Source organism: Eschrichtius robustus, chromosome X (genome assembly GCF_028021215.1).
Source record: "Eschrichtius robustus isolate mEscRob2 chromosome X, mEscRob2.pri, whole genome shotgun sequence".
Taxonomy (NCBI): Eukaryota; Metazoa; Chordata; class Mammalia; order Artiodactyla; family Eschrichtiidae; genus Eschrichtius; species Eschrichtius robustus.
This window is the reverse complement of record NC_090845.1, coordinates 73,213,120-73,237,154: the sequence shown is the minus strand read 5'-3', so window position 1 is coordinate 73,237,154 and position 24,035 is coordinate 73,213,120. Positions and strand designations below refer to the sequence as shown.

Genomic DNA, 24,035 nt, shown 5'->3' with positions numbered 1-24,035 from the left:
GCAATGGTGGTTGCCAGGATGGAGGGTGAGGGAAATGGGAAGTTGTTATTCAGTGGGTAGATAGTTTCAGTTATGCCAAATGAATAAATTCTAGAGATCTGTTGTAGAACATAATACCTATAGTTAACAATACAGTATTGTGCACTTCAAAATTTGTTAACAGGGTTGATCTCATGTTGTGTTCTTATTACAGAACAAATAAACAATGGGACACAAGGAAACTCTGGGAGGTGTTGGATATGCTGATTACTTTGATTATGGTGATGGTTTCACTAGTTTTTGCATAAGGCCAAACTCATCAAATTGTAGACATTAAATATTGTGCAGTTGTATGCACCTCAGATATACCTCAATAAGGCTGTTAAAAAATCCAACCTATCAAAATTTGTAGAATGCAGCCAAAGCAGTACTTAGAAGTAAATTTATAGCATTAATTGCTTATATTTAGAAAAGAAGGTCAAAGATCAATAATCTAAGTTCCCACCTTAAGAAACTAGAAAAAAGAAGAGCAAATTAAGTACAAATAAGCAGAATGAAGGGAATAATAATGATAAGAGCAGGAGTCAATGTAAATGAAGACAGAAAAACAATAGACAAAAGTCAATGAAACCAAAAGCTAATTATTTCAGAAGATCAATAAAAGTGATAAGCCTCTTGTCAACTGACCAAGACAAAAGAAACAAATTGCCAGTATCAAGAAGGAAAAATACATCACAATAGACCCTATGAATAGTAAATGGATGATAAAGGAATAGTATATAAGAAACTTTACACCTTTAAATTCAGCAACTTTGATAAAATGGACCAATTCTTTGAAAGACACGAACTGCCCAAACTCACTCAAGAAGAAATAGATTATCCGAATAATATAGAAATGTAATGCATAGCTTAAAACTTTCCAACAAAGAAAATTCCATGCTCAGATGGCTTCATTGGTGATTTCTAACAAAGATTTAATGAAAAAATAATAATTCTATGTAAACTCTTCTAGAGTATACAAGTAGAAGGAACACTTCCTAACTCATTGCCTGTACCAAACCAAATACAATACAAGAAAAAATCACAAACATCCTCATGAATGCAGACTCAAAAATTTTCAACAATATATTTCCAAATGAAATAAAGATATAAAAAAATAATACATCACCACCAACTGGGGTTTATTCCAGGAACAGAATACTCATTCAACACTTGAAAATCAACCAACATAATTTACCATATCAAAAGGTTAAAGAAAAAAATCTGTACAATTATCTCAATACATGCAGCAAAAAGCATTTTACAAAATTCAATATCCATTCATTATAATGATGATAGTAATAGTAATAATAAAAACTATCAGTTTAATAGAAATAAAAGGAAACTTCCTTAAACTTGTAAAGCATGTGAAAAACCTACAGCTGACATAACACTCAATGGTGAAAGACTGAACGCTTTTCTTCTAAAATTGAGAACGAGGAACAAATGTCCACTCTCACAGCTCTGATTGAAACATTATACTATAGGTCTTAGACAGTGCAATAAAGAAATAAAAGACCAGTACCTACAGAAATATAGATTAATGGGACAGGATAGAAAGCCCAGAGATAAACCCATGCAAATATGGTCACCTTATTTTTGATAAAGGAGGCAAGAATATAAAACAGAGAAAAGACAGCCTCTTCAATAAGTGGTGCTGGGAAAACTGGACAGCTGCATGTCAAAGAATGAAAGTAGAACACTCCCTAACACCATACACAAAAATAAACTCAAAATGGATTAAAGATGTAAATGTAAGGCCAGACACAGATCCTTTTTGACCCACCTCCTAGAGAAATGGAAATAAAAACAAAAATAAACAAATGGGATGTAATGAAACTTAAAAGCTTTTGCACAGCAAAGGAAAACATAAACAAGCCGAAAAGACAACCCTCAGAATGGGAGAAAATATTTGCAAATGAAGCAGCTGACAGAGGATTAATCTCCAAAATTTACAAGCAGCTCATGCAGCTCAGTATCAAGAAAACAATCAACCCAATCCAAAAATGGGCAGAAGACCTAAATAGACATTTTTCCAAAGAAGATGTACAGATTGCCAACAAACACATGAAAGGATGCTCAACATCACTAATCATTAGAGAAATGTAACTCAAAACTACAATGAGGTATCACCTCACACCAGTCAGAATGGCCATCATCAAAAAATCTACAAACAGTAACTTCTGGAGAGGGTGTGGAGAAAAGGGAACCCTCTTGCACTGTTGGTGGGAATGTAAATTGATACAGCCACTATGGAGAACAGTATGGAGGTTCCTTAAAAAACTAAAAATAGAACTACCATACGACCCAGCAATCCCACTACTGGGCATATACCCTGAGAAAACCATAATTCAAAGAGTCATGCACCACAATGTTCATTGCAGTTCTATTTACAATAGCCAGCACATGGAAGCAACCTAAGTGTCCATCAACAGATGAATGGATAAAGAAGATGTGGCACATATATACAATGGAATATTAGTCAGCCATATAAAGAAACGAAATTGAGTTATTTGTAGTGAGGTGGATGGACCTAGAGTCTGTCATACAGAGTGAAGTAAGTCAGAAAGAGAAAAACAAATACCATATGCTAACACATATATGTGGAATCTAAGAAGAAAAAAAAAAAGGTCATGAAGAACCTAGGGGTAAGATGGGAATAAAGACACAGACCTACTAGAGGATGGACTTGAGGATACGGGGAGGGGGAAGGGTAAGCTGGGACGAAGTGAGAGAGTGTCATGGACATATATACACTACCAAATGTAAAATAGATAGCTAGTGGGAAGCAGCCACATAGCACAGGGAGATCAGCTCAGTGATTTGTGACCACCTCGAGGGGTGGGATAGGGAGGGTGGGAGGGAGATGCAAGAGGGAGGAGATATGGGGATATATGTATATGTATAGCTGATTCACTTTGTTATACAGCAGAAACTAACACACCATTGTAAAGCAATTACACTCCAATAATGATGTTTAAAAAAAAAAAAGAAAGAAAAGGCAAATGTATTGGAAAAGAAGAAACAAGCCTTTCTCTGTGGATAACATAATTGTTTAGAAAATACCAGACAATCAACAAAAAAGCTGCTGGAACCAATAAATGAATTTAGCAAAGTTAATATGCCAAAATAAATTATATGTTGATATCCTAGCAATGAACAATTGGAATTTTTTAAAATTTCTAGCTCTATTGAGGTATAATTTACAAATGAAAATTGTATATATTTAAGGTGTACAATGTGATGGTTTGATATATATATATATGTATTATGAAATGATTAATACAATCAAGGTAAGGCATATGTGATATCCATCACCTCACATAGTTCTATTTCTTTTTGGTGTAGTGAGAACACGTAAGATCTACTCTCTTAGCAAATTTCAAATGTACACTACATTATTTTAAACTATAGTAACCATGATTTTAAAAATACCATTTACAATAGCCCCCTCCCCCTTCAAAAAAACCATACACATATAAGAAATACACAGGTATAAATTTAACAGACTATGTACTGAATCTGTATACTGAAAACTATAAAACTCTGAGGAAAGAAATCAAACAAGATCTAAATAATTAGAGTGAAGTATATCATATTCATGATTTGGAAGACACAGCAATTGTCCCTAAACTGATCTATAGATTCAATCCAATCCCAGCAGAATTTTTTGTTGGTACCAACAATCTGATTCTAAATTTCATATGAGAATGTAAAGGATGTAGGATAGCTAAATTCATTTTTAAAAGTACAGTATTAGAAGACTCACACTTCCTGATTCAACAGCCATGATAAAGCTCCAGTAGTTAAGACAGTGTGGTTTTAATGAAAGAATTGACACATAGGTCAATGGAACAGAAAAGAGTGTCCAGAAAAAGAGCCACACATATATGGTCAAGTGATTCTTAACAAAGATGAAAAAGCAATTCAATAAAAAGTTTTTTTCAATTAATGGTACTGGAACAATTGGATATCCATATGCAAAAAACCCCACAAAACTTCGACCTGTACTTCACACCTTACACAAAAATCAACTCCAAATGTATCCTAAACTAAAATGTGAAATGCAAAAATATAAAGCTACTAAAAGAAAACATAGGAAAAAGTTTCTGTGACCTTATGCTAGACAAAGATTTCTAAGGTATGGCACTAAAAGCACAATCCATAAAACCAGAGAGCAGTGATAAATTGAGCTTCATCAAAATTAAAAACTGCTCTGTGAAATGCACTGTTAATAAAATAAAAACAAGACACAAGCGAGGAGAAAATATTTGAAAATCATATTTCTCTTAAAGGACTTGTATCCAGAATGTGTAATGAACCCTAAAAGTTAAATAATAAGAAACAAACAATCCAATTTAAAAACTTGCAAAATATTTGGGCACTTCTACAGAGAAGATGTATGAATGACAAATAAGAATAGCAAAAGATGCTCAATATCATTATCACTAGGGAAATACAAATTAAAACCACAATGATAATACACAATTACACAACTATTAAAATGACTAATTTTTTAGAAATATATGATAATAATTCTGGTAAGGAAGTGAAAGAACTGAAACTTTCATAGAATGTTGGTGCAAAAGCAAATTTGTACAGCCACTTTTTTTTTTTCAAAACTGATCAATTTCATTTCACAATTACCCCCTCATCACCCCTGTTCAGTGGGAAGTAGCCAGAAAGATCATTGCCCCTTTTTCCCACAAGATTGTATAAAAGCAGCCTGAATTGGGACTAGGATAAGATGGGTTTTTTTTGTTTTGTTTTGTTTTTTAATTTTATTTATTTATTTATTTATTTTTGGCTGTGTTGGGTCTTCCTCTAGTTGCGTCAAGCGGGAGCCACTCTTCATCACGGTGCGCGGGCCTCTCACAATCGTGGCCTCTCTTGTTGCGGAGCACAGGCTCCAGACGCGCAGGCTCAGTAGCTGTGGCTCACGTGCCTAGTTGCTCTGCGGCATGTGGGATCTTCCCAGACCAGGGCTCGAACCCGTGTCCCCTGCATTAGCAGGCAGATTCTCAACCACTGCGCCACCAGGGAAGGCCCTGTACAGCCACTTTTGAAAAGGGTTTATATTTAACTTATAAAGTTAAGTATACATTTACCATAGGACCCAGCAGTCCAACTCCTAGGTATTTACTCAAGAGAAATGGAAACTTATTTGCAGACAGAAACCTGCACACAAATGTTTTTAACAGTTTTATTCATAATAGCTAAGAACTTAAAACAGCCCACATGTCCTTCAATGGATGAATGGATAAACTGTGGTATATTCTTACAATGGAATGCTACTCTGCAAGAAAAGGGAGCAAATTACTGATACAGACAACACAGATGAATCTCAAATACATACTGTATTATTCTGTTTATATAGCATTCTATAAAAGCAAAATAATAGGAACAGAATAGGGATTGTCAGGGGCTGGGTGGCTAGAGAGATTGATTATAAATAAGCAGCATAAAGGTTTTTTTCAGAATGATAGAACTGTTCTGTACCTTAATTGTGATGGTGGTTTCATGACTATATACGTTTGTTTTAACGCATAAAACCATACATGAAAAATAGTGATTTTTACTGTATGTAAATTTAAAAGCGAATAATAATAATGAATTAAAAGGACAATGTTAATAGAGACATGTTGGCCAAGATAAAGATATCCAAGGTATTATATTAACCTAAACTCAACTCTTTGTAAACAAACGAACAAAAAAGTTGATGGCTTACCCAAAATTGAAATTTTTAGTGTTGGCAAGAATGTATTCTATTTGAATTGGTGATGATTTTATGGACTCATTCCATTTTTAAAACCAGGTTTTCCAAGAATGAGTCCTTAATGAGTAAAATTTTTTGGTACTTTTCAAATGATTTAGCCATTTAAAACATTATTAGGGCATTATTAGAGCTGGTTTTAAGTACGATATCAGATATATAAGGACAGTGTTACATAGGAATTTATCTGAAATATTCCAATGTAAAAATAGAGCCTTAGCTATATTTTAGCTATTTCATTCCTCAAAGCTGTATTTTTCAAGTATTTCCAAAGCAGTACATCTAAAATATTTCACTCATTGCTCTGCTTGTTTGAATAGAACATATTGAGCATAATTTAATCTTTTGCCAATGGCTCAGGGTCTTCATTAAAACACCAAATCCTAAAGCTGAGAGCAACCTAAGAAATTCCATATCTGAATATGATAGATAAACTGAAGGGCCTAGTTATCCTCAAAAATATAAATATGTTACAGCTATAACATGCTTTAAAATTTTAGAAAAATGAGAATTCCCTGGCAGTCCAGTGGTTAGGACCCCATGCTTCCACTGCAGGGGGCACAGGTTCCATCCCTGGTTGGGGAACTAAGATCCCACAAGCCGCGGGGTACGGCTGAAAAAAAATTTAAGAAAAATGAGTTCACATATCTTAAATTATTTTTAACAATCCAGACTGGTAAGTAAAACAAGTCATATAATCCAGAATTTTACAAACTAGGAAATGAATGCTCATAGAAATTAAGTGATTTACCAAATAGTCTCCAGTGGAGTTGAGAGTAGGACACAGGTTGTCTTATTCCTTGTGGGCTGGCATGTGCTCAGTGGGTAGTACAATGCAAAGAGAATTAGACTAGGAAATCATGAGGTAAAGCTAAATGACTTGTTATTTCAATATTTAATCTCCTAGTTCAGTTAGTTACCTTCCCTACCCCAATACAGTAGACCTCAATTTCTGTGAATCCAATGGATTGTCATTTTATCTTCCACATAAATAACAACCCAACTTTTAAAATGAAAGTTTTTACAACTTTTTTTTCCTGATTTTTGTGCAAACGATTAAGAACTTTGGCTGTGCAGTCATTCAATAACTTGCCACTCCATAGACCAAGGTAACTAATCTGCCATGCTTTTTAAGATTCATATCATACTGGAGCAACAGTTGTAGCCAGCCAATAGGAAACCATTCCTACATAAAGCAGATATAGTGATACGCTTGGGGATCAGCCATATCTTGTACTCTAGGCTTTTTTATGGTAGTTACAGCCCTACAGAGAAGAATCAGAGCCATTACCCGTATTATGCATTAGTGAATTGAAATTTACCACACTCCTCAGATCTCATTCCAAAGTACTGGAATACCAATACCTTGCTTCTTAATCCACAACAGCTGAGGTATTTCAGGTATTTGACCTTCATCTTCTGGCTCCTCTCCTGACTGTAGCTGAACCACTTAGGAAAATGAACCCCAAATTGCTCTGAAAACTGGAAAACATGATAGTAATATTGCTTTGATGAATATTGTCCCTACCCTCTGGCCCAAACATCCTTGAAAATTTATTCAGTTTGCAGATAAGAGGTTACATTTCCACATTGTTGTACTTGAATGAGATCCCCTTCATAAAGTGGAGGTATTTGTTTCTGAAAGTTCCTGCCCTCTCTCACATGTGATTTTCTCTCATCAGATCTCTTAACATTATATAGGAAAACGTTTGCATGGTCAAGAAAACAAGTCGTGTACAGATTTCACTGGGTGCCTATGTGACTGTCTTTAATTTCTTCATGAAACTGCTTTATTGTTCAAAATATTCAAAAAGTGGAAATTATTTTTTATTTCCATGTCAATGTACTTAGTTGTTTCCATACCCAGTATACTAGAATGATTTCTGTTTGGTTTGGCTTATATTGTTTTAGTTGTCACTGTTTTCCTAATTTTGAAGAGATTCATTCCTTGAAAAGGGTTTTCTTTCTGTCAGCTTTTAGGAATAACAATTTTAGTGCGACAGCTTTTAAGAGGAACCTGAAATTGCCTTTATCTAATTATGTGTTCTTCTTTATAAAATGCACTACTAGAATCCATCTCCTTTATGAAGAGTTTGACCTGCTTCTTATTTGTGAGATTCACAGAGTTGTTTTCCCTTAATATTAGACATCTTGCCTATTGGCAAGAAGAGCAATGTGTTTTAAAAAATTTCTCTTGTCTAATTATGATGTTGTCGATTAAAAGTACTTGGTATATTTTTAGTAAACTATACATGATTTTTAATTTTGATTTATATACTACAGCTATTAAAAATAATTATTTTGGTTAGTGTTGCCTAAAGCAAATACATTTTCAGTCACTAAAGCTTCCTGTTTATTTTAAAGCTTTAAAGAGAGATTTTGACTTAATATATAAAATGAACCCCTTTATCCCAGAAAAAGAAAAAAAGTAAACGCACCCTTTTGTTTCAGAGCACATCTTTTGGCTGTAAGACATATGCCAGATGCCTTGCTTGACAAAGAACAGTGAGTGTCCCTGTTGATAACTGACCACCTATGGCTACTACCATACCACAATCTCTGGCTTTACTAGCCATAAATATTTATTTCGGTGAAAGAAGCTTTTTTTCTCCAAGCACTGACACTAACCAGACAAGGGCTTTCCGCTTTTTTTTTTTTTGTTTGTCTTTAAAGTTGATACTTTTTCTGAACAAATTCAATAAGGGTTCGCATTATGCATAATATTCATTGAGAACCTGTCTCCCTTTAGCACACAAATTATTGCCCATTACTGGGATTATTTCACTTAAAGAAATCTTGCAGCTTGAAATCATTGAAATTGTATCAAAAAACAAAAACGTGCAAATTCTACACAAACCCAATTTTTATTCAAATTTTCAGAGTATCTTCTTTTATTTTTAGATGAATCTACGTTCTGTATTTACTGTAGAACAACAAAGGATTTTACAGCGTTATTATGAAAATGGAATGACAAATCAAAGTAAAAATTGCTTTCAGCTCATATTACAGTGTGCACAGGAGACTAAGCTGGACTTCAGTGTAGTCAGGGTAAGTATTGAGGTCTTAAACTCTTGAATTTATAGCTTTGTATTACAAGTCATAATTGATTAATGTGAGAAAAACTATCAGGGTGTGAAGTCACTAACTATAAACAGCTTCATTTCCCTGGTATAAAATTACTATTTTTTAATAAATAGCTAATCATTTAGTATGTACTTTTTTCTATAAGTACCTTGAAAGCACTAAAACTTTTGCATTTTAAGTATATCTTTTAAAAATCCCAGTCCTTTGAACTAATAAGTACCTTTAGGATTAGTTGCTGATCTCATGCTTGGTTTACACCTAGAATTTATCTAGATATAACCCTCCAAACTGATATTAGTAAAACAGGCATTTACCAAGGGAGTTAGCATATTTTCTTGTTGTGTTTAAATTTTTTTCAGCAGGCATTTATGAATTTAGTATTGTTGTCTTTTTAGGAAAACCTATCCTTTTTATGAATATCTCTTCCTCCTTCTAAGTAAAATGTATGCATTTTAATGGGTTAGCAAGTAAGGGACAAGAAATCCCTAGGGAGGAAAATTTCCTTTATCACAACCCTTGTTATTCAGCTGTAAAAATCAGAGCTGCTACACATTTGGGAAAGGCAGTGAGAAGGTGATAGAGAGGAGGCAAGAGATAAACCTAACAAAAGTAGTCACAGATTTCATAGTGAGTGCATAGGTCCTTTCATGATTGCTTGAACGTGTTACAAATCCCCCTGGAGCGAAACCTTAGGGATTCAAAGATTAACAGCTTTCCCATCATTAGGCTAATTTGTTAAGAGAAAGGACTTCTGTTTAAGTTTATTTTTCTGTTGGAAGAACTTTTAAAGACCCCAAAGATAAAAATCTCTTGATAAGAAGAATTCTTTGGAAAATCTATTTTTTAAAGACTGAAAGATATATTCACCTTCAAATAGGGAATTATGCCACCAGTTCTAGGAGGGAAATATCCAGGATATCTGTTTTTTGTTTGCTGAGATCAACCATCATACTCAGATTTTTGTAAGAACTAGAAATATCTCCTGTTGATAGCTCTAAATTCCCTATTTGCAATACCTTTAGTAAAACCTTGAGAAAAAAATTAATTGCCTTAGAAAAATTATTTTAAAATGTGTAATATTTCAAGTTGATGAGCTTTCCATTTTATAAGTACAAACTCATTTTTTTTCTGCAATAACTTCTTTCTTTTCTTCTCTCTTATTTTACCATTACTTTAAAATGAAAAGTCTTCTTAGGCAGCTGCTTTGTGGACTGTGACCTTTCATATTTACAATTTGCTATTGCAATCTTCCCCCTAATAATTTACTTGATTGTACTTGAATATTGAGAGTGTTGAAATACAAAGGTTTATATCTTGCTCCAAATGGTGTGAAATCTGTAACAAGTAATGGAAATGAAAGAAATAAACTTTCTAGAACGTAAGCTTACAAGTAAAATGTTATGTAAGTTATAAGGAATGGTGTAAAACAGATTCATTCTCTCTGTTCTAGGAGAGTGTAAATTCTGCAGAAATTCAGTCTTTCTAATCTAAATTTCAACACAATTTTGGCGGCTTTTCCAGCCAGAGGAGATGGGAGTTGTTTATAGACCCATTATTCCACAACCTCCCCTGCCCCTGATATTCTGCTAGGTCTATATGTTCTACTTGAAAGAGACCTTCCTTTATTATTTTTAATATAGTATTTGAGCCTAATATTTTGCTAGGTCTACATGTTCTACTTCAAAGAGATCTTCCTTTATTATTTTAATATAGTATTTATTGTGTTTTTTTCTCAAAAGAACTAAAATCCCACTGTACTAAGAACTTGATCCCAATGTAAAAAGAACTTAAAAGGTTAAAACATCCATGCAATATATATATATATAGTGGGGTAAAGGAACAGGAAAACAAAAAGGAGGTATAGAAAAAGGAAAAGTTTGGAGACATTGGCTTTCTAAAAAAGGACTGAAAAAGAATTTAATGGACACCAAGGATTGGTGACCCAAATTTATTGCCTTTCTTTATTAGTTCCAAACCCCAAATGCTCATCATATCAATTTGATTGACCCATTTTTTTCTCTCTCACCAATGAAACACTTGGAATGAGAAATTTATATCCTATAGGCATTGGTAAATTTTGGATTCTGTAACTGAATGACTTTTAGTAAAATTTAATTCAGTTACTGGTATCCCTTAGGTAATGAATTTTCTTTATTTTCAACATTTTAATAAAAAATATTTCTTAACTATATACTTTCCTACTTTACTTCAATAGAGACTATTGAAAATAACTGAACCTTTACTTTTTGACTCAGAGTTTTACTATGGAAATCAATTATTGTACTGTGCTATAAAATAATAATGCTTACAACATGGTAAGGTATATGGAGTGACTTTCTCCTTTACTAAAGAACCCCAGACCATTTAATGATTTCTCACAACAACTCTCTTTTATTTTTCCTTTCTTCTCCTTTTTAGTGAGTAATATTTAATGAACATTCTTAGTTTTGGTGCTATCAAGTTGCTTTCAACAGCAATGACTATTACCAAAGCCCCCTCCTGTTTTGTTATTTCTAATTTACTGTAGATTAAGATACCAGGTTTGGTAAAATTATGTGTAAAATAAGATAAAGTGTGTTTTAAGATCAAGTGTTGTCTTTTCAGTAAAGTACATGGGACTTGTGACATCTATATTGGCTGCATTCTGCACAAGTGAAGTTGTTAGATAGCTGAGTTTCATATTCATGTGATATTCTATTGCATTTTACCTTTTTATGAGTACATGATATAGATATCTAGTAAACTATGTAAGTAACTATATATATGAACTATAAAACTATGAAAGTAAGCCATAAATTTGCAGTGCACTAAGATCACTTAAAATTCCTGTGTTAAGGTAGGTATTGTGATGCGAACATGGTAGGTTGTTTCTTTTCTTAGAAATCTTGCCCAGAGTTGCCCTCCAGATGTAGTAGATCTTGAGTTTAAATTTTACCAATTCACTATGCCTTCCCATTGAAAGTTTTAAAATGTTGAAATTACAAACAAATGCATCATGCTTCCTTTGCATATTGTTATTTGAAAAGCCATAACACAGTGACTTATTTTGAATATCTGTAATATTCACCTTTTTGAACCATAAATTGAAATTATATATATCCCCAAACATTTCTTTTTTTTTTTTAAACATCTTTATTGGAGTATAATTGCTTTACATTGGTGTGTTAGCTTCTGCTTTATAACAAAGTGAATCAGCTACACATATACATATATCCAGCTAGTGGGAAGCAGCCACATAACATTTCTTTTTAAATATTGCTCTCGAGTATATACTTTAGAACCTTTTAGTTTTTCTCCCCTGCCTCCTTCTCTTGTGACATTTATATTCATTTGTCTCTCTGCTTATAATTCTCACCTCTGCTGTTTAGTAAAGCTAAATAAGAGTGAGTTTTAAATTCCCACAGCCTCATGTGAAGCAAAATGGAGCATCTCAGTTTCTGGAACATTTTATTAGATAAGTACTAATTATAAAAGTAAAATGGCCAACAGAAATGGCCAACTCCATTTCAGGAGTTTCTCACCATAGTGGAAGGAGAATGTTCTTTGAGGTCAAGTTAAATTGATTTTGATTCCTTGCTCTGCCAGTAGCTGACAGGATATCTTTCCACAAGCTAGTTAATATTTCTGAATCTCAGTTTCTTCATTTATACAATTAGAAAATAATACCTAGCAAAGGAGCTAATATATATGAAAACACATAATGGGGATTCAATACATGTTAGCTTTTATTTATAGTATTACAACATTTAATGTTGTATATAATATAAATATACATTGAAAATTGGATAATTTATGTGGTTTTCAAAATCACATCACACAAAATTAACCGAATACACTCTGCACCGTGTTTGTGCAAGGCTAGTTCATTTAATGTTTTCAATTATTTATTTTTTGAAATTCTTAATAGATTAATGTGTTTTGGTAGTTTATAATATGGTATGTATTTTGAAATAATTATAAAGTTTACTAATCATTTTATGGAACATAATATTTCTTAGTGTATATTTTAAGAAGAATCATGATTCAGTGTAATAATACTAAGATTATTATAATAAATTACTTATATAAAAGTACATATTTTATAATCAAATTCTAAATGCCTACCACTGGTATTATTTTTATTAATTTTTGGTTTATAAAAGTAATACATATTCACTGTATAAGATTTGGTAAATCGAGAAACACATAAAGAAGAAAATAACTACCACAAATTAATGACAAACTGGGAAAAATATTTGCAACTTGTGACAAAGTGCTGCTACCTCTAGTAGGAAATTGCTCTTATAAATCAATTAAAAATGACAAATACCCTAATATAAAAATTAGTAGAGGTAATCAGTAAGCAACTCTATCAAAGTAATATAGTAACCATAGAAACTCAAATCAAAACAGCAATTATATACCTTTTCTTAATTCCTGAGCTAGTAGAGACTACAAAAAGATAATGCAAAGTGTTGTTGAGGGTGTGGGGAAACCAGAACTCTTATACATTGGAGGGTAGTTTGAAAATATCAAAAAACCCAGCAATTTTCCTTCTAAAGATGGCATTCTAATGGACCAATAGTACAAAGATGCATGCACAATGAAGTGTATTGCTATATGGTTTATAATAGTGAATATTTCTAAAAGTAATCTAAATATCTAGCAATATTAAATTAACCAAGTTATGATATATTCATAGAAGTTGTTAAATCTGAAGATTCTTAGTGTATATTTCTTTAACAATACTATGAGCATTTTCCAATGTCATTAAACATCCTACCTCTAGTATGTTTCCAATTTTTCACTATTATACATAAATATGATGAACATCTTTGCATATAAACTTTGTATACATCTAGGATTACTTTTAGGATAAATTCCCAGAAATGAATATACTAGGTCAAGGGATATAAACATTTTAGGGTTCTTGCTACATATTAATTGGATGGGTTTTGAGGAGAAGAAGAACAATAATATAATTCTTCTATCAAAGTTCCTAGATATTTATTATGTGTTGGTCCCTGATTATCTCTGACCTTATACTTTAGTTACTTTTTCTTTTATTGTATATTTTTTTCTTTTAAATTTGTATAGGCCTTGACTTTATGACAAATGAGAATATAATTTATCACATAGAAATTGTTTTTTCTTGTTTTTTGGTTAAGAAATTTTCCATAATATCATTTTTTTATCCTTCCAGACGTGGGTTGGCAATAAGAGAAGAAAAATGAGTAGTAAGAATTCTGAATCAGGAGCAGCAACAACAGGAACTGTTTCTGGTACTCCTTTGGCAGCTCCAGACGTTACAGTCAGAAATGTGGTTAATATTGCTCCACCCGCAAGCCAACAGTCTTCTTGGACATTGCCCAATAATGATGTCATTGTAACTGGTATATACAGTCCAGCCAGTTCATCAAGTAGGCAAGGGACAACCAAACATACAAATACACAAATTACAGAAGCACATAAAATCCCTAGTCAGAAAACAGCCAGTAAAAATGATACTGAGTTTCAGTTGCACATTCCTGTTCAAAGACAAGTAGCACACTGTAAAAATGCCTCTCTGCTCTTAGGTGAAAAAACAATTATTTTGTCAAGACAGACAAGTGTGCTAAATGCTGGAAACTCTGTATACAATCACACAAAGAAACACTATGGAAGCTCTTCAATGCAAGCCTCTGAGTTGACGGTACCACAAAAGCCATCTGTGTGCCACCAACCTTGCAAAATTGAACCAGTCGGAATTCAAAGATCATATAAGCCTGAACACACGGGTCTAGCATCACAAAACTTATGCGGGCAAAAGCCACCTATTAGAGACCCTTACTGCAGAACACAAAACTTGGAAATCCGTGAAGTATTTTCATTGGCAGTTAGTGATTACCCCCAAAGAATTCTGGGAGGAAATGCCCCACAGAAGCCTCCTAGTTCAACAGAAGGAATTTGTTTGTCCATTGCAATGGAGACTGGAGATGCTGATGATGAGTATGCCAGAGAGGAAGAGTTGGCATTGATGGGAGCACAGATACCAAGCTACTCAAGATTTTATGAAAGTGGCAGTTCCCTTCGAGCTGAGAACCAAAGTACAGTTTTGCCCGGACCAGGAAGAAATATGCCAAATTCACAAATGGTGAATATTAGAGACTTGTCAGACAATGTACTGTATCAAAACAGAGAATACAATTTGACACCACGGACCTCATTACATACAGCATCTACTACAATGTACAGTAATACAAATCCATCACGGAGTAATTTTTCTTCACATTTTGCATCATCAAACCAATTGAGGTTATCACAAAACCAAAACAATTACCAGGTAATGTGTATGTTTATTTTATAAAGGTTTTATAAAAGTTTGTTTGGTGTAAAAAATTGTGTTGGTAATCAATTAGACTTGAGATCTGGGTCACTTAACTCATATTTTGAAGTACTTTGATTTGTTTGCTTCTAAATAGTGGTTTGGGGTCAACTCTTTAAAGAATCTTGTGCTTTCTTTGTCACGTTTAAAAATGGTGAGTCCTTTTTTTCATGGAATATAATAATTTTTATAACATGGCAACTGTCTCCTGACATTTCAAATGATTTTGTTCAGGAAATAATAGCCTTATGGGAAGCATGGCATTTCCCATCACTAAAATAGGACTGAATTGGCTAGACTCATCCTCTTGAACATAGATTATTCCTGTTATGACTTTTACTTGCAGTTTGGGAAGATGTCACTAGATGAGTGGTGTTTTCCCCGGGTACATAGTCAGGCAAGTCAATCATTTCTCTAGGTGACAATGGTTGAGAAGTCAGAGCCTGCAGTAACTCAGCCAGCTGTTTTTTTCTAAAAGTAAATGTTTTATTAAAACATTAAGTGCAACATTAATCAAATTGTCTTTTTAAAAATGTTTAGAGGGAAGAGACACATTCAAAGTAAGAATTAAAGCAATTTTAAACCTGTGCAAAAAATAAGCATTATTTCTTTACTGTTTCACATATTCAGTTGTTTAGATATGCTTCAAATAATCTCAACAGTGAGGTATAAACCTACCTCAGAATATCTCTTAAGGCCATAGATCTTCTGTCTGAAAAAGTCTGCTTTAGAGAATTTGAATAGCAAAGCAGGAATGTTTGCCATTTTTTCTTGCTGCTAGCTAGACTCTTTAATTTGTTCAACCACAGTATTTGTTATCTGTATTTAAAATGCTTCCAGGCTATTATCAACCAATATAAGGAACCAACTTCTCTTGACTCCTTTTATCTTATAGCTCCCTGCTACAAAATGAAAAGCAATAACAGAGTATAGGAAGTATCCCTCTGGCACCTATCTCTAACAGAAGAGTACTCCATCATCATCATTAGTAGACATTTCTTATTAGGGATCTTTTCATTTTTCTGTGTTTGCTCTTTCTTAAATCATGCTTAAAGTAACATTGAACCATACCTTTAAGATCCTCCCCAATGCCCCTTTTCATTCACCTCTTTTGTACTTTTTACCCCTTCAGCGGTGTTGTTCCTAATAATTGTAATAATAATAACATTTATGATTTGTTGAGGGTCTTGCATGTACTAGGCACCATCAGTAAATTTATATACCTGATCTCATTTAATCTTCATGGCAATCTGGTCATATAAGCATTTTATCCATGTTTTAATATCTTGTCTAGAATCATACAGCCAATACATGACAGAACCAGGATTACAACTCAGAAATATATCATGTGGGTTTTTTTTCTGCTTTACCATGCAGCCTAACAATTTCAACTTTATTGGAATATTTGGAGGCTTGAGAGTGCAAAGTTTAAGTTTTAATTTTTCATAAACCGATTGCTCCCTAAAGGATAATTTAGCCTAAAAAAAAGACCTTTTTACAGTCTTTATCTTTTTTCCTGACAGAACTTTTAAAGAAATTAAATTTATTTTATATAAAAGAACCTTTTAAATGGAATAAAACTTAGCAATATTTTTTGGAAAAGTAATCTCTTTAAAGAAAGACAATCTGACATAATTTAGAACATGGGCTCAGAGCCAGACAGACCTGGATTCAAATCTAGGCTCTGCTACTTTCTACTTGTGTGACCTCAGGCAAGTGTCATAACCTCTCTGGGTAACAGTTTCCTAATTTGTATAATGCACTTAATAATATATACTTCACAGGAATGCTATACATGAAATGACACAATCTGTGCAAGCCTCCTTATACATTCCCTGGCACATAAACTTTCTTGTACTTATGACATCATAGTTGGAAAGTTAATGAAACTCTGCTAGTCCAGGTCTTCTTTACATTCCATTTCAAGTAAAATATTCCATAGCCCACAGTTATCACAGTGTGATTGAGGAAGAAATAGCTGTAGTGCTGGCTGAAAGAAAATTGGTGATCAGCTTTCAACCTCACCATAATCTATGTATTAAAAGCCCATATATTTCTATTTATACTATAACAGACCTCCTCCAACTTGACCTGAGACAGTATGGTAGAGAGTCTTTGCATAGAACTCTTGGGCATCACTTTGCCCCACCTTTCTTTTTTGTTTGTTTTTATTTATATATTTTTAAATTGAAGTATAGTTGACACAATATTATATTAGTTTCATGCCCCACCCTTATTTTAATTAGTAGAGATTTTAGGGAACCAAGGTAGCCTGGGGAAGTGTAGTCCATGAAGACTAATGTTTTAGTCCATTTGGGCTTCTATTACAAAAATATCATAGACTGGGTGACTTAAAACCCAACAAACATTTATTTCTCACAGTTCTAGAGTCTGGGAAGCCCAAGATCAAGGTGCTGGCCGATTTAGTATCTGGTGAGTGCCTGCTTCCTAATTCATAGACGGCTATCTTCTCACTGAGTCATCATGTGTCAGAAGTAGTAAGGGAGCCCTCTGGGGTCTCTTTTGTAAGGACACTAATCCCATTCATGAGGGCTCCGTTCTCACAACCTAATCACCTCCCAAAAGCCCCACCTCCAATTGCCATTACATTGGGGATTAGGTTTCAACATATGAATTCAGCTGTGACCCAAACTTTCAGTCCATGGTAGTTATCCTCCAAGATTTTGATGACACTCTATTACCAAGCTATATTATTAGTAGATCTGGACTTAGAAAAATAAAACCTATGACCATCTTGTCAACTTTCTAGCTATGAAACTATAAGCAAGCAAGCAATTCTCTTTAGTTTCTGACCCTGGGACTATAATATAACAGAGATATCTGCCTCTTCTCTCTGTTGTACCAGGTATCTTCAAGCCGAGGTCCTATTCCTAGAGTATAGTCTAGTTCCAAGCTATATAGGTGACTGAGTACAAACTGAGGAAATCCATGAGGATGCTAAAGAGTTGAAATCGGCTCTGTTTTGGAGTCACTTTGCAATACCATATTAAGAGTTGAAGTGATGATAAGGAAACTGTCAGGAGGTAACTATACCAGGGTACTATAGCCCAGTTCTATTTCAAAAACTCTATGGGCTGACCTCACTCTTTTGGAGCTAGATTGCAACTGTATTGGTCTCCAAAGTGCCTTTCACTTTTCATATTATGTCTATGTCAGTCCATCTTGAGTGCTGTGTTGATTACAGATTAATAATTGATGATAATCTATGTGAAGATATTGAGGTATTTTGGAAAACAAGTGCTATACATTCAGGATTTTGTTGTAATTATTATTGTTACTTAAAAATTAACTGCATTCCCAACTCTTGTGAGCTTCTTAAGAACTTAGAAGTTAATAGACGTAGAGCACTTTGAGCTTTCTTTAAAAGCTACTAAATAAGTACAATGTATCCCCCACCAGTGGAAGTACTTTGGTAGTACCCTCCAAATTTATTCAGTATTTGTGTGCTTGAGTTCATTTTTTAAATAAACATGGATATTTAATAGTTGTAAAAACTTTAAACATCATGACATTCTAAACCAATAAAAATGGTATTTTGACCTGAGGAAAGTGAGGGCCAGTAAGATTGACTTTGCTAAAATAACTCTCAGGTAAATAGTCAACTTTAAAAAAGCAATAGTAATCTGTGTTGAATAGGTGTAGTTAGCATGGATCATTTTTAAATGACTTTATTAAGATATAATTCACATAATACAGCAGTCACACATCAGAAGTGTACAATTAAATATTTTTTAATATAGTCACAGCTCTGTTCAAGCAGTACCACAATCGAATTTTAGAACATTTTGCTACTTCAAAAATAAACTATATACTGATTAGCACAACAAATCCCCCATCGCAATACTAGACAACCGTTAATCTTTCTCTATGGATTTACCTATTCTGAATATTATTATAAGTGGAATAATACGATATAATGTTTTTTTTTAAGAGTAGTTATTCGTTATTTCATTTTTTTTTAAAGCTTGATGGTATTCACATTGCTTAATTTGTGTCATGCTTTATTTATTTATTTTATTTATTTATTTATGGCTGTGTTGGGTCTTCATTTCCGTGCGAGGACCCTCTCCAGCTGTGGCAAGCGGGGGCCACTCTTCATCGCGGTGCGCGGGCCTCTCACTACCGCGGCCTCTCCTGCTGCAGAGCACAGGCTCCAGACACGCAGGCTCAGCAATTGTGGCTCACGGGCCCAGCCGCTCCGCGGCATGTGGGATCCTCCCAGACCAGGGCCCGAACCCGTGTTCCCTGCATTGGCAGGCAGACTCTCAACCACTGCGCCACCAGGGAAGCCCCGATATAATGGTTTTTTATGACTGGCTTCTTTCAGTTAGCATAACGTTTTCAAGGTCCATGCTATAGTATATATCAGCACTTCATTCTTTTACATTGCTCTATGATATTCCATTGTGTATATATAGCATAAATTGTTTATCCATTCATTAGTTGAGGGACATTTGAGTTGTTTACATTTTGTCTATTATGAATAGTGCTGCTATGAACATTCATATACAAATTTCTGTGTGGAAATATGTTTTCGTATCTCTTGGTTATATATCTAGGAGTGCATTTCTAGTTCATATTGTAATTCTATGCTTAAAGTTTTGAGGAAATGCCAAAATTTTTTCCAAAGTGGTTGTGTCACTTTACAATCCAACCATCAATGTAAAAGAATTCTAATTTCTCCACATCCTGACCAACACTTGTCATGTCAGTCATTTGATTATAGCCAGTATCATGGGTGGGAAATATCTCAGGGAGATCTTGATTTGCATTTCCCTAACAGCTAACAATGTTAACTCCCTTTTCATGTGCTTATTGGCCATTCAAATATCTTATTTGGAGAAATGTCTATTCAGAGAATTTGGCCATTTTGTAAATTGTTCTTTGAGTTGTGTTTAGATCTTCATATTCTCTATACTAGTCCTTATCAGATATATAACTAGCAAATATTTTCTCTCACTCCACATGCTTCCTTTTCACTTTCTTGAGGGTATTGTTTAAACACAATTTTTAAAATTTTGATGAAGTCCAATTTATCTATTTTTTTCTGTCATTACTTGTGCTTTTGGTGCTGTATCTAAGAACCTATTATCTAAGCCAAGATAACAAAGACTGACTCATATGTTTTCTTCTAAGAATTTTATACTTGTATCTCTTATATGTAGGCGTTTCAGCTGTTTTGAGCTTGTTTTTGTGTATGATATGAGGTAGGAGTTCACCTTGATTATTTTGCATATAAATATCCAGCTGTCCCATCATCATTTGTTTAAAAGATTATACTTACCCCATTGAATGGTCTTGTCATCCTTCTCTAAATCAATTAATCATATGGAAGAGTTTATTTCTGGACTCTCAGTTCTATTGTATTGATATATATGTTTCTTCTTATGCTGATACAACACTGTTTGTATTACTGTACCTTTGTAGTAAGTTTTGAAATTGTGAAGTGTGAGTCCTCCAAATGTCTACTATTTTATCTAAATTATTTTAACTATTCTAGGTCCCTTAAATTTGCATATGAATTTTAAGATCAGCTTATCAATTTCTGCAAAAACAACAGATGGAATTTTGATAGAGATCATATTCGATCTGTAGATCAATTTGGGGGGTATTGCCATATCAATAATACTGTGTCTTCTGATCCATGAACATGGTATGCCTTTCCACTTATTAGATCTTCTTTAATTTCTTTTAATAATGTGTTGTACTTTTCAGTTGTCTTGCACTTATTTTGTTAAATTTATATATAAGTATATAACTTTTAACGTTATTTTAAATGGACTTTCTTTCTTAATTTAATTGTTGGATTGTTCATTGATTTTTGTACATTGATCTTGTATCCTGAAAAAGTACTGAACTAATCTATTAGCTATATTAGACACTAGTGGATTTCTTAGGGTTTTATTTATGTAAAGTCATGCCATCTACAAGCACAAATAGTTTTACTTGTGTAAAAACTTACTGCATTTTCTTTTTCTTAACTAATTGCTAGAACCTCCAATCCAATGCTAAGTAGAGGTGGTAAGACATCTTTCTCTTCTTCTTAATCTTAAATGGAAAAAATTCAGTGTCTCACAATTAAATATGGTGTTACCTGTGGTGTTTTTGTAGATGGTCTTTATCAGGATGATAAAGAATAAAAGACCCCTTTTATTCCTGGTTTAGAATGCTTTCATCATGAAAATGTGTTGGATTTTTGTCAAATGCTATTTCTGCATCTAAAGAGGTATATTCATGTGCATTTTTCCATTTATTTTTATATTAATATGGAGTATTACATTAATTTTTTTCTTTTCATTTTCTTTTTTTGGTATCTATTTTGCATATCTTTTTTCAGTTTTACTAAGATATAATTGACATACAGTACTATGTAAATTTAAAGTGTTCAGCATAATGATTTCATTTACATATATTGTGAAATTATTACTAAGCAATAAGTTTAGTTAACATCCATTATCTAATGTATATTTTTAAAAAAGAAAAAGAAAATAATCTTTCTTTCCTTGTGATGAGAACTCTTAGGAACTACTTTCTCAACAACTTTCAAATATACCATACAGCAGCAGTGTTAACTATAGTCATGACACTGTACATTATATCCTTAGTACTTATTTATCTTATAAGTGGAACTTTGTACCTTTTGATCACCTTCATCCAATTCCCACTCCCCCACTCCCTGCCTCTGGGAACTGCAAATCAGATCTCCTTTTCTATGAGGCTGATTTATTTTGTCTGTTCGTTTGTTTTAGATCCCACATATGAGATCATACAACTAATTGTCCTCCTCTGTCTGACTTATTTCATGTAGCATAATGCCCTTGAGGTCCATTCATGTTACTGCCAATGGCAGGATTTCATTCTTTTTATGGCTGAATAATATTCAATTCTATATATATTTCACAACTTCTTTATCCATTAATCTGTTGATGGGCACTTAGGTTGTTTCCATGTCTTGGCTATTGTAAATAATGCTATGAATATGAGGGTGCAAATATCTTTTCAAGTTAGTGTTTTCATTTCCATTAGATATATTCCCAGAAGTGAAATTGCTTGATTATATGGTAGTTTTATTTTTAAATTACTGAGGATCCTTAATACTGTTTTGCTTAGTGCCAGTACCAATTTACAATCCTACCAACAGTGTGCAAGTTTTCGCTTTTATCCACATCTTTGACAGCATTTTTAATCTCTTGTCTTTTTGATGATAGGCATTATAACAAGCATGAAGTGATATCTCATTGTGAAATTAATTTGCATTTACCTTTTGATTAGTGATGCTGAGCACATTCCATATACCTGCTGGCTATTCATTTATCTTCTTTGTAAAATATCTATTGATATTTTAATTGGATTATTAAATTGGATTATTTGTTTTTTGCTATTGAGTTGCATGAATTTTTTATATATTTTGGATATTAACCCCTAACCAGATACATGGTTTGCAAATATTTTTTCTAATTCCATAGATTGTCCTTACATTTTATCAATCATTTCTTTGGCTGTGCAGAAGCTTTTTAGTCTGATGTAGTTCCACTTGTCTATTTTTGATTTTGCTGCTTGTGCTTTAGGTGTCATATACAAAAAAATCATTGCCAAGATCCATGTTAAGGAGATTGTTCTTCTGTTTTCTTCTAGGGGTCTTATGGTTTCTAGTCTTATATTTAAGTCCTTAATCCATTCTCACTTAATTTTTGTGAGTGATGTAAGATAGTGGTCTAGTTTCATTCTTTTGCATGTGAATATCCAGTTTTCCCAGCACCATTTATTGAAGAGATTGTCTTTTCTCCACTGAGTGATCTTGGCTTCATAGTTAAATATTAGTTGAACATATATGGATTGGTTCATTTCTGAGCTTTTGATTCTGCTCCATTGGTCTATGCATCTGTTTTTATGCCAGTGCCACACTGTTTTGATTACTGTAGCTTTTTTTTCTTCCAGTTTTATTGAGATACAATTGACATACAGCACCATATAAGTTTTAATGTGTACAGCTTAATGCTTTGACTTACATACATCATGAAATGATTACCATCATATCATATAGCCACAGATTTAAAAAAATAAAAGAACAAAGTGTTTTTCCTTGTGATGAGAACTCAGGATTTATTCTCTTAACAACTTTCATATATAGCATACAGCAGTATTAATTATATTAATCATGTTGTACATTATATCCATAGTTCTTATTTATCTTATAAGTGGAAGTTGGCACCTTTTTGACCACCTTCATCCAATTCTCCTTCTCCCCTTCCCTGACTCTGGTAACCACAAATTTGATCTCTTTCTATGAGCTTGTTTATTTGTTTGTTGAAGTATAATTGACCTACAACACTATGTGAGTTCCAAGTATAAAACATAGTGAGTTGATATTTCCATACATTACAAAATGATCACCATGATAAGTCTAGTTACCATGTCACCATACAAAGATATTACATTATTATTGACTATATTCCCCAAGCTGAACATTTCTTCCCCATGACTCATTTATTTTGCAACTGGAAGTTTGTACCTCTTAACTCTCACCTATTTCACTCATTCCCCACCCCCCCCAGCAACCACTTGTTTGTTCTCTGTCTCTATGGCTCTGTTTCTGTTTTGTTATGTTTGTTCATTTGTTTTGTTTTTTAGATTCCACATATAAGTGAAATCATGTGATATTTGTCTTTCTCTGTCTGACTTATTTCACTTAGCATAATGTTCTCTAGGTCCATCCATGTCACAGATGGCAAGATTTCATTCTTTTTTATGTCTGAGTAATATTCCAGTGTGTGTGTGTGTGTGTGTGTGTGTGTG

The 24,035-nt window shown here is 33.4% G+C and overlaps 1 protein-coding gene across 1 annotated transcript in view; it reads left to right on the top strand.

Annotated features, from left to right (window-relative positions):
- The window catches only part of HDX (highly divergent homeobox), a 158,163-nt gene that overhangs the window by 16,274 nt on the left and 117,854 nt on the right, over positions 1-24,035 (top strand). Inside the window, exons 2-3 of the mRNA XM_068533594.1 lie at positions 8,693-8,839; positions 14,058-15,176. Coding sequence (XP_068389695.1) covers positions 8,693-8,839; positions 14,058-15,176 — 1,266 coding nt within the window. The remainder of the gene's footprint in view (positions 1-8,692; positions 8,840-14,057; positions 15,177-24,035) is intronic.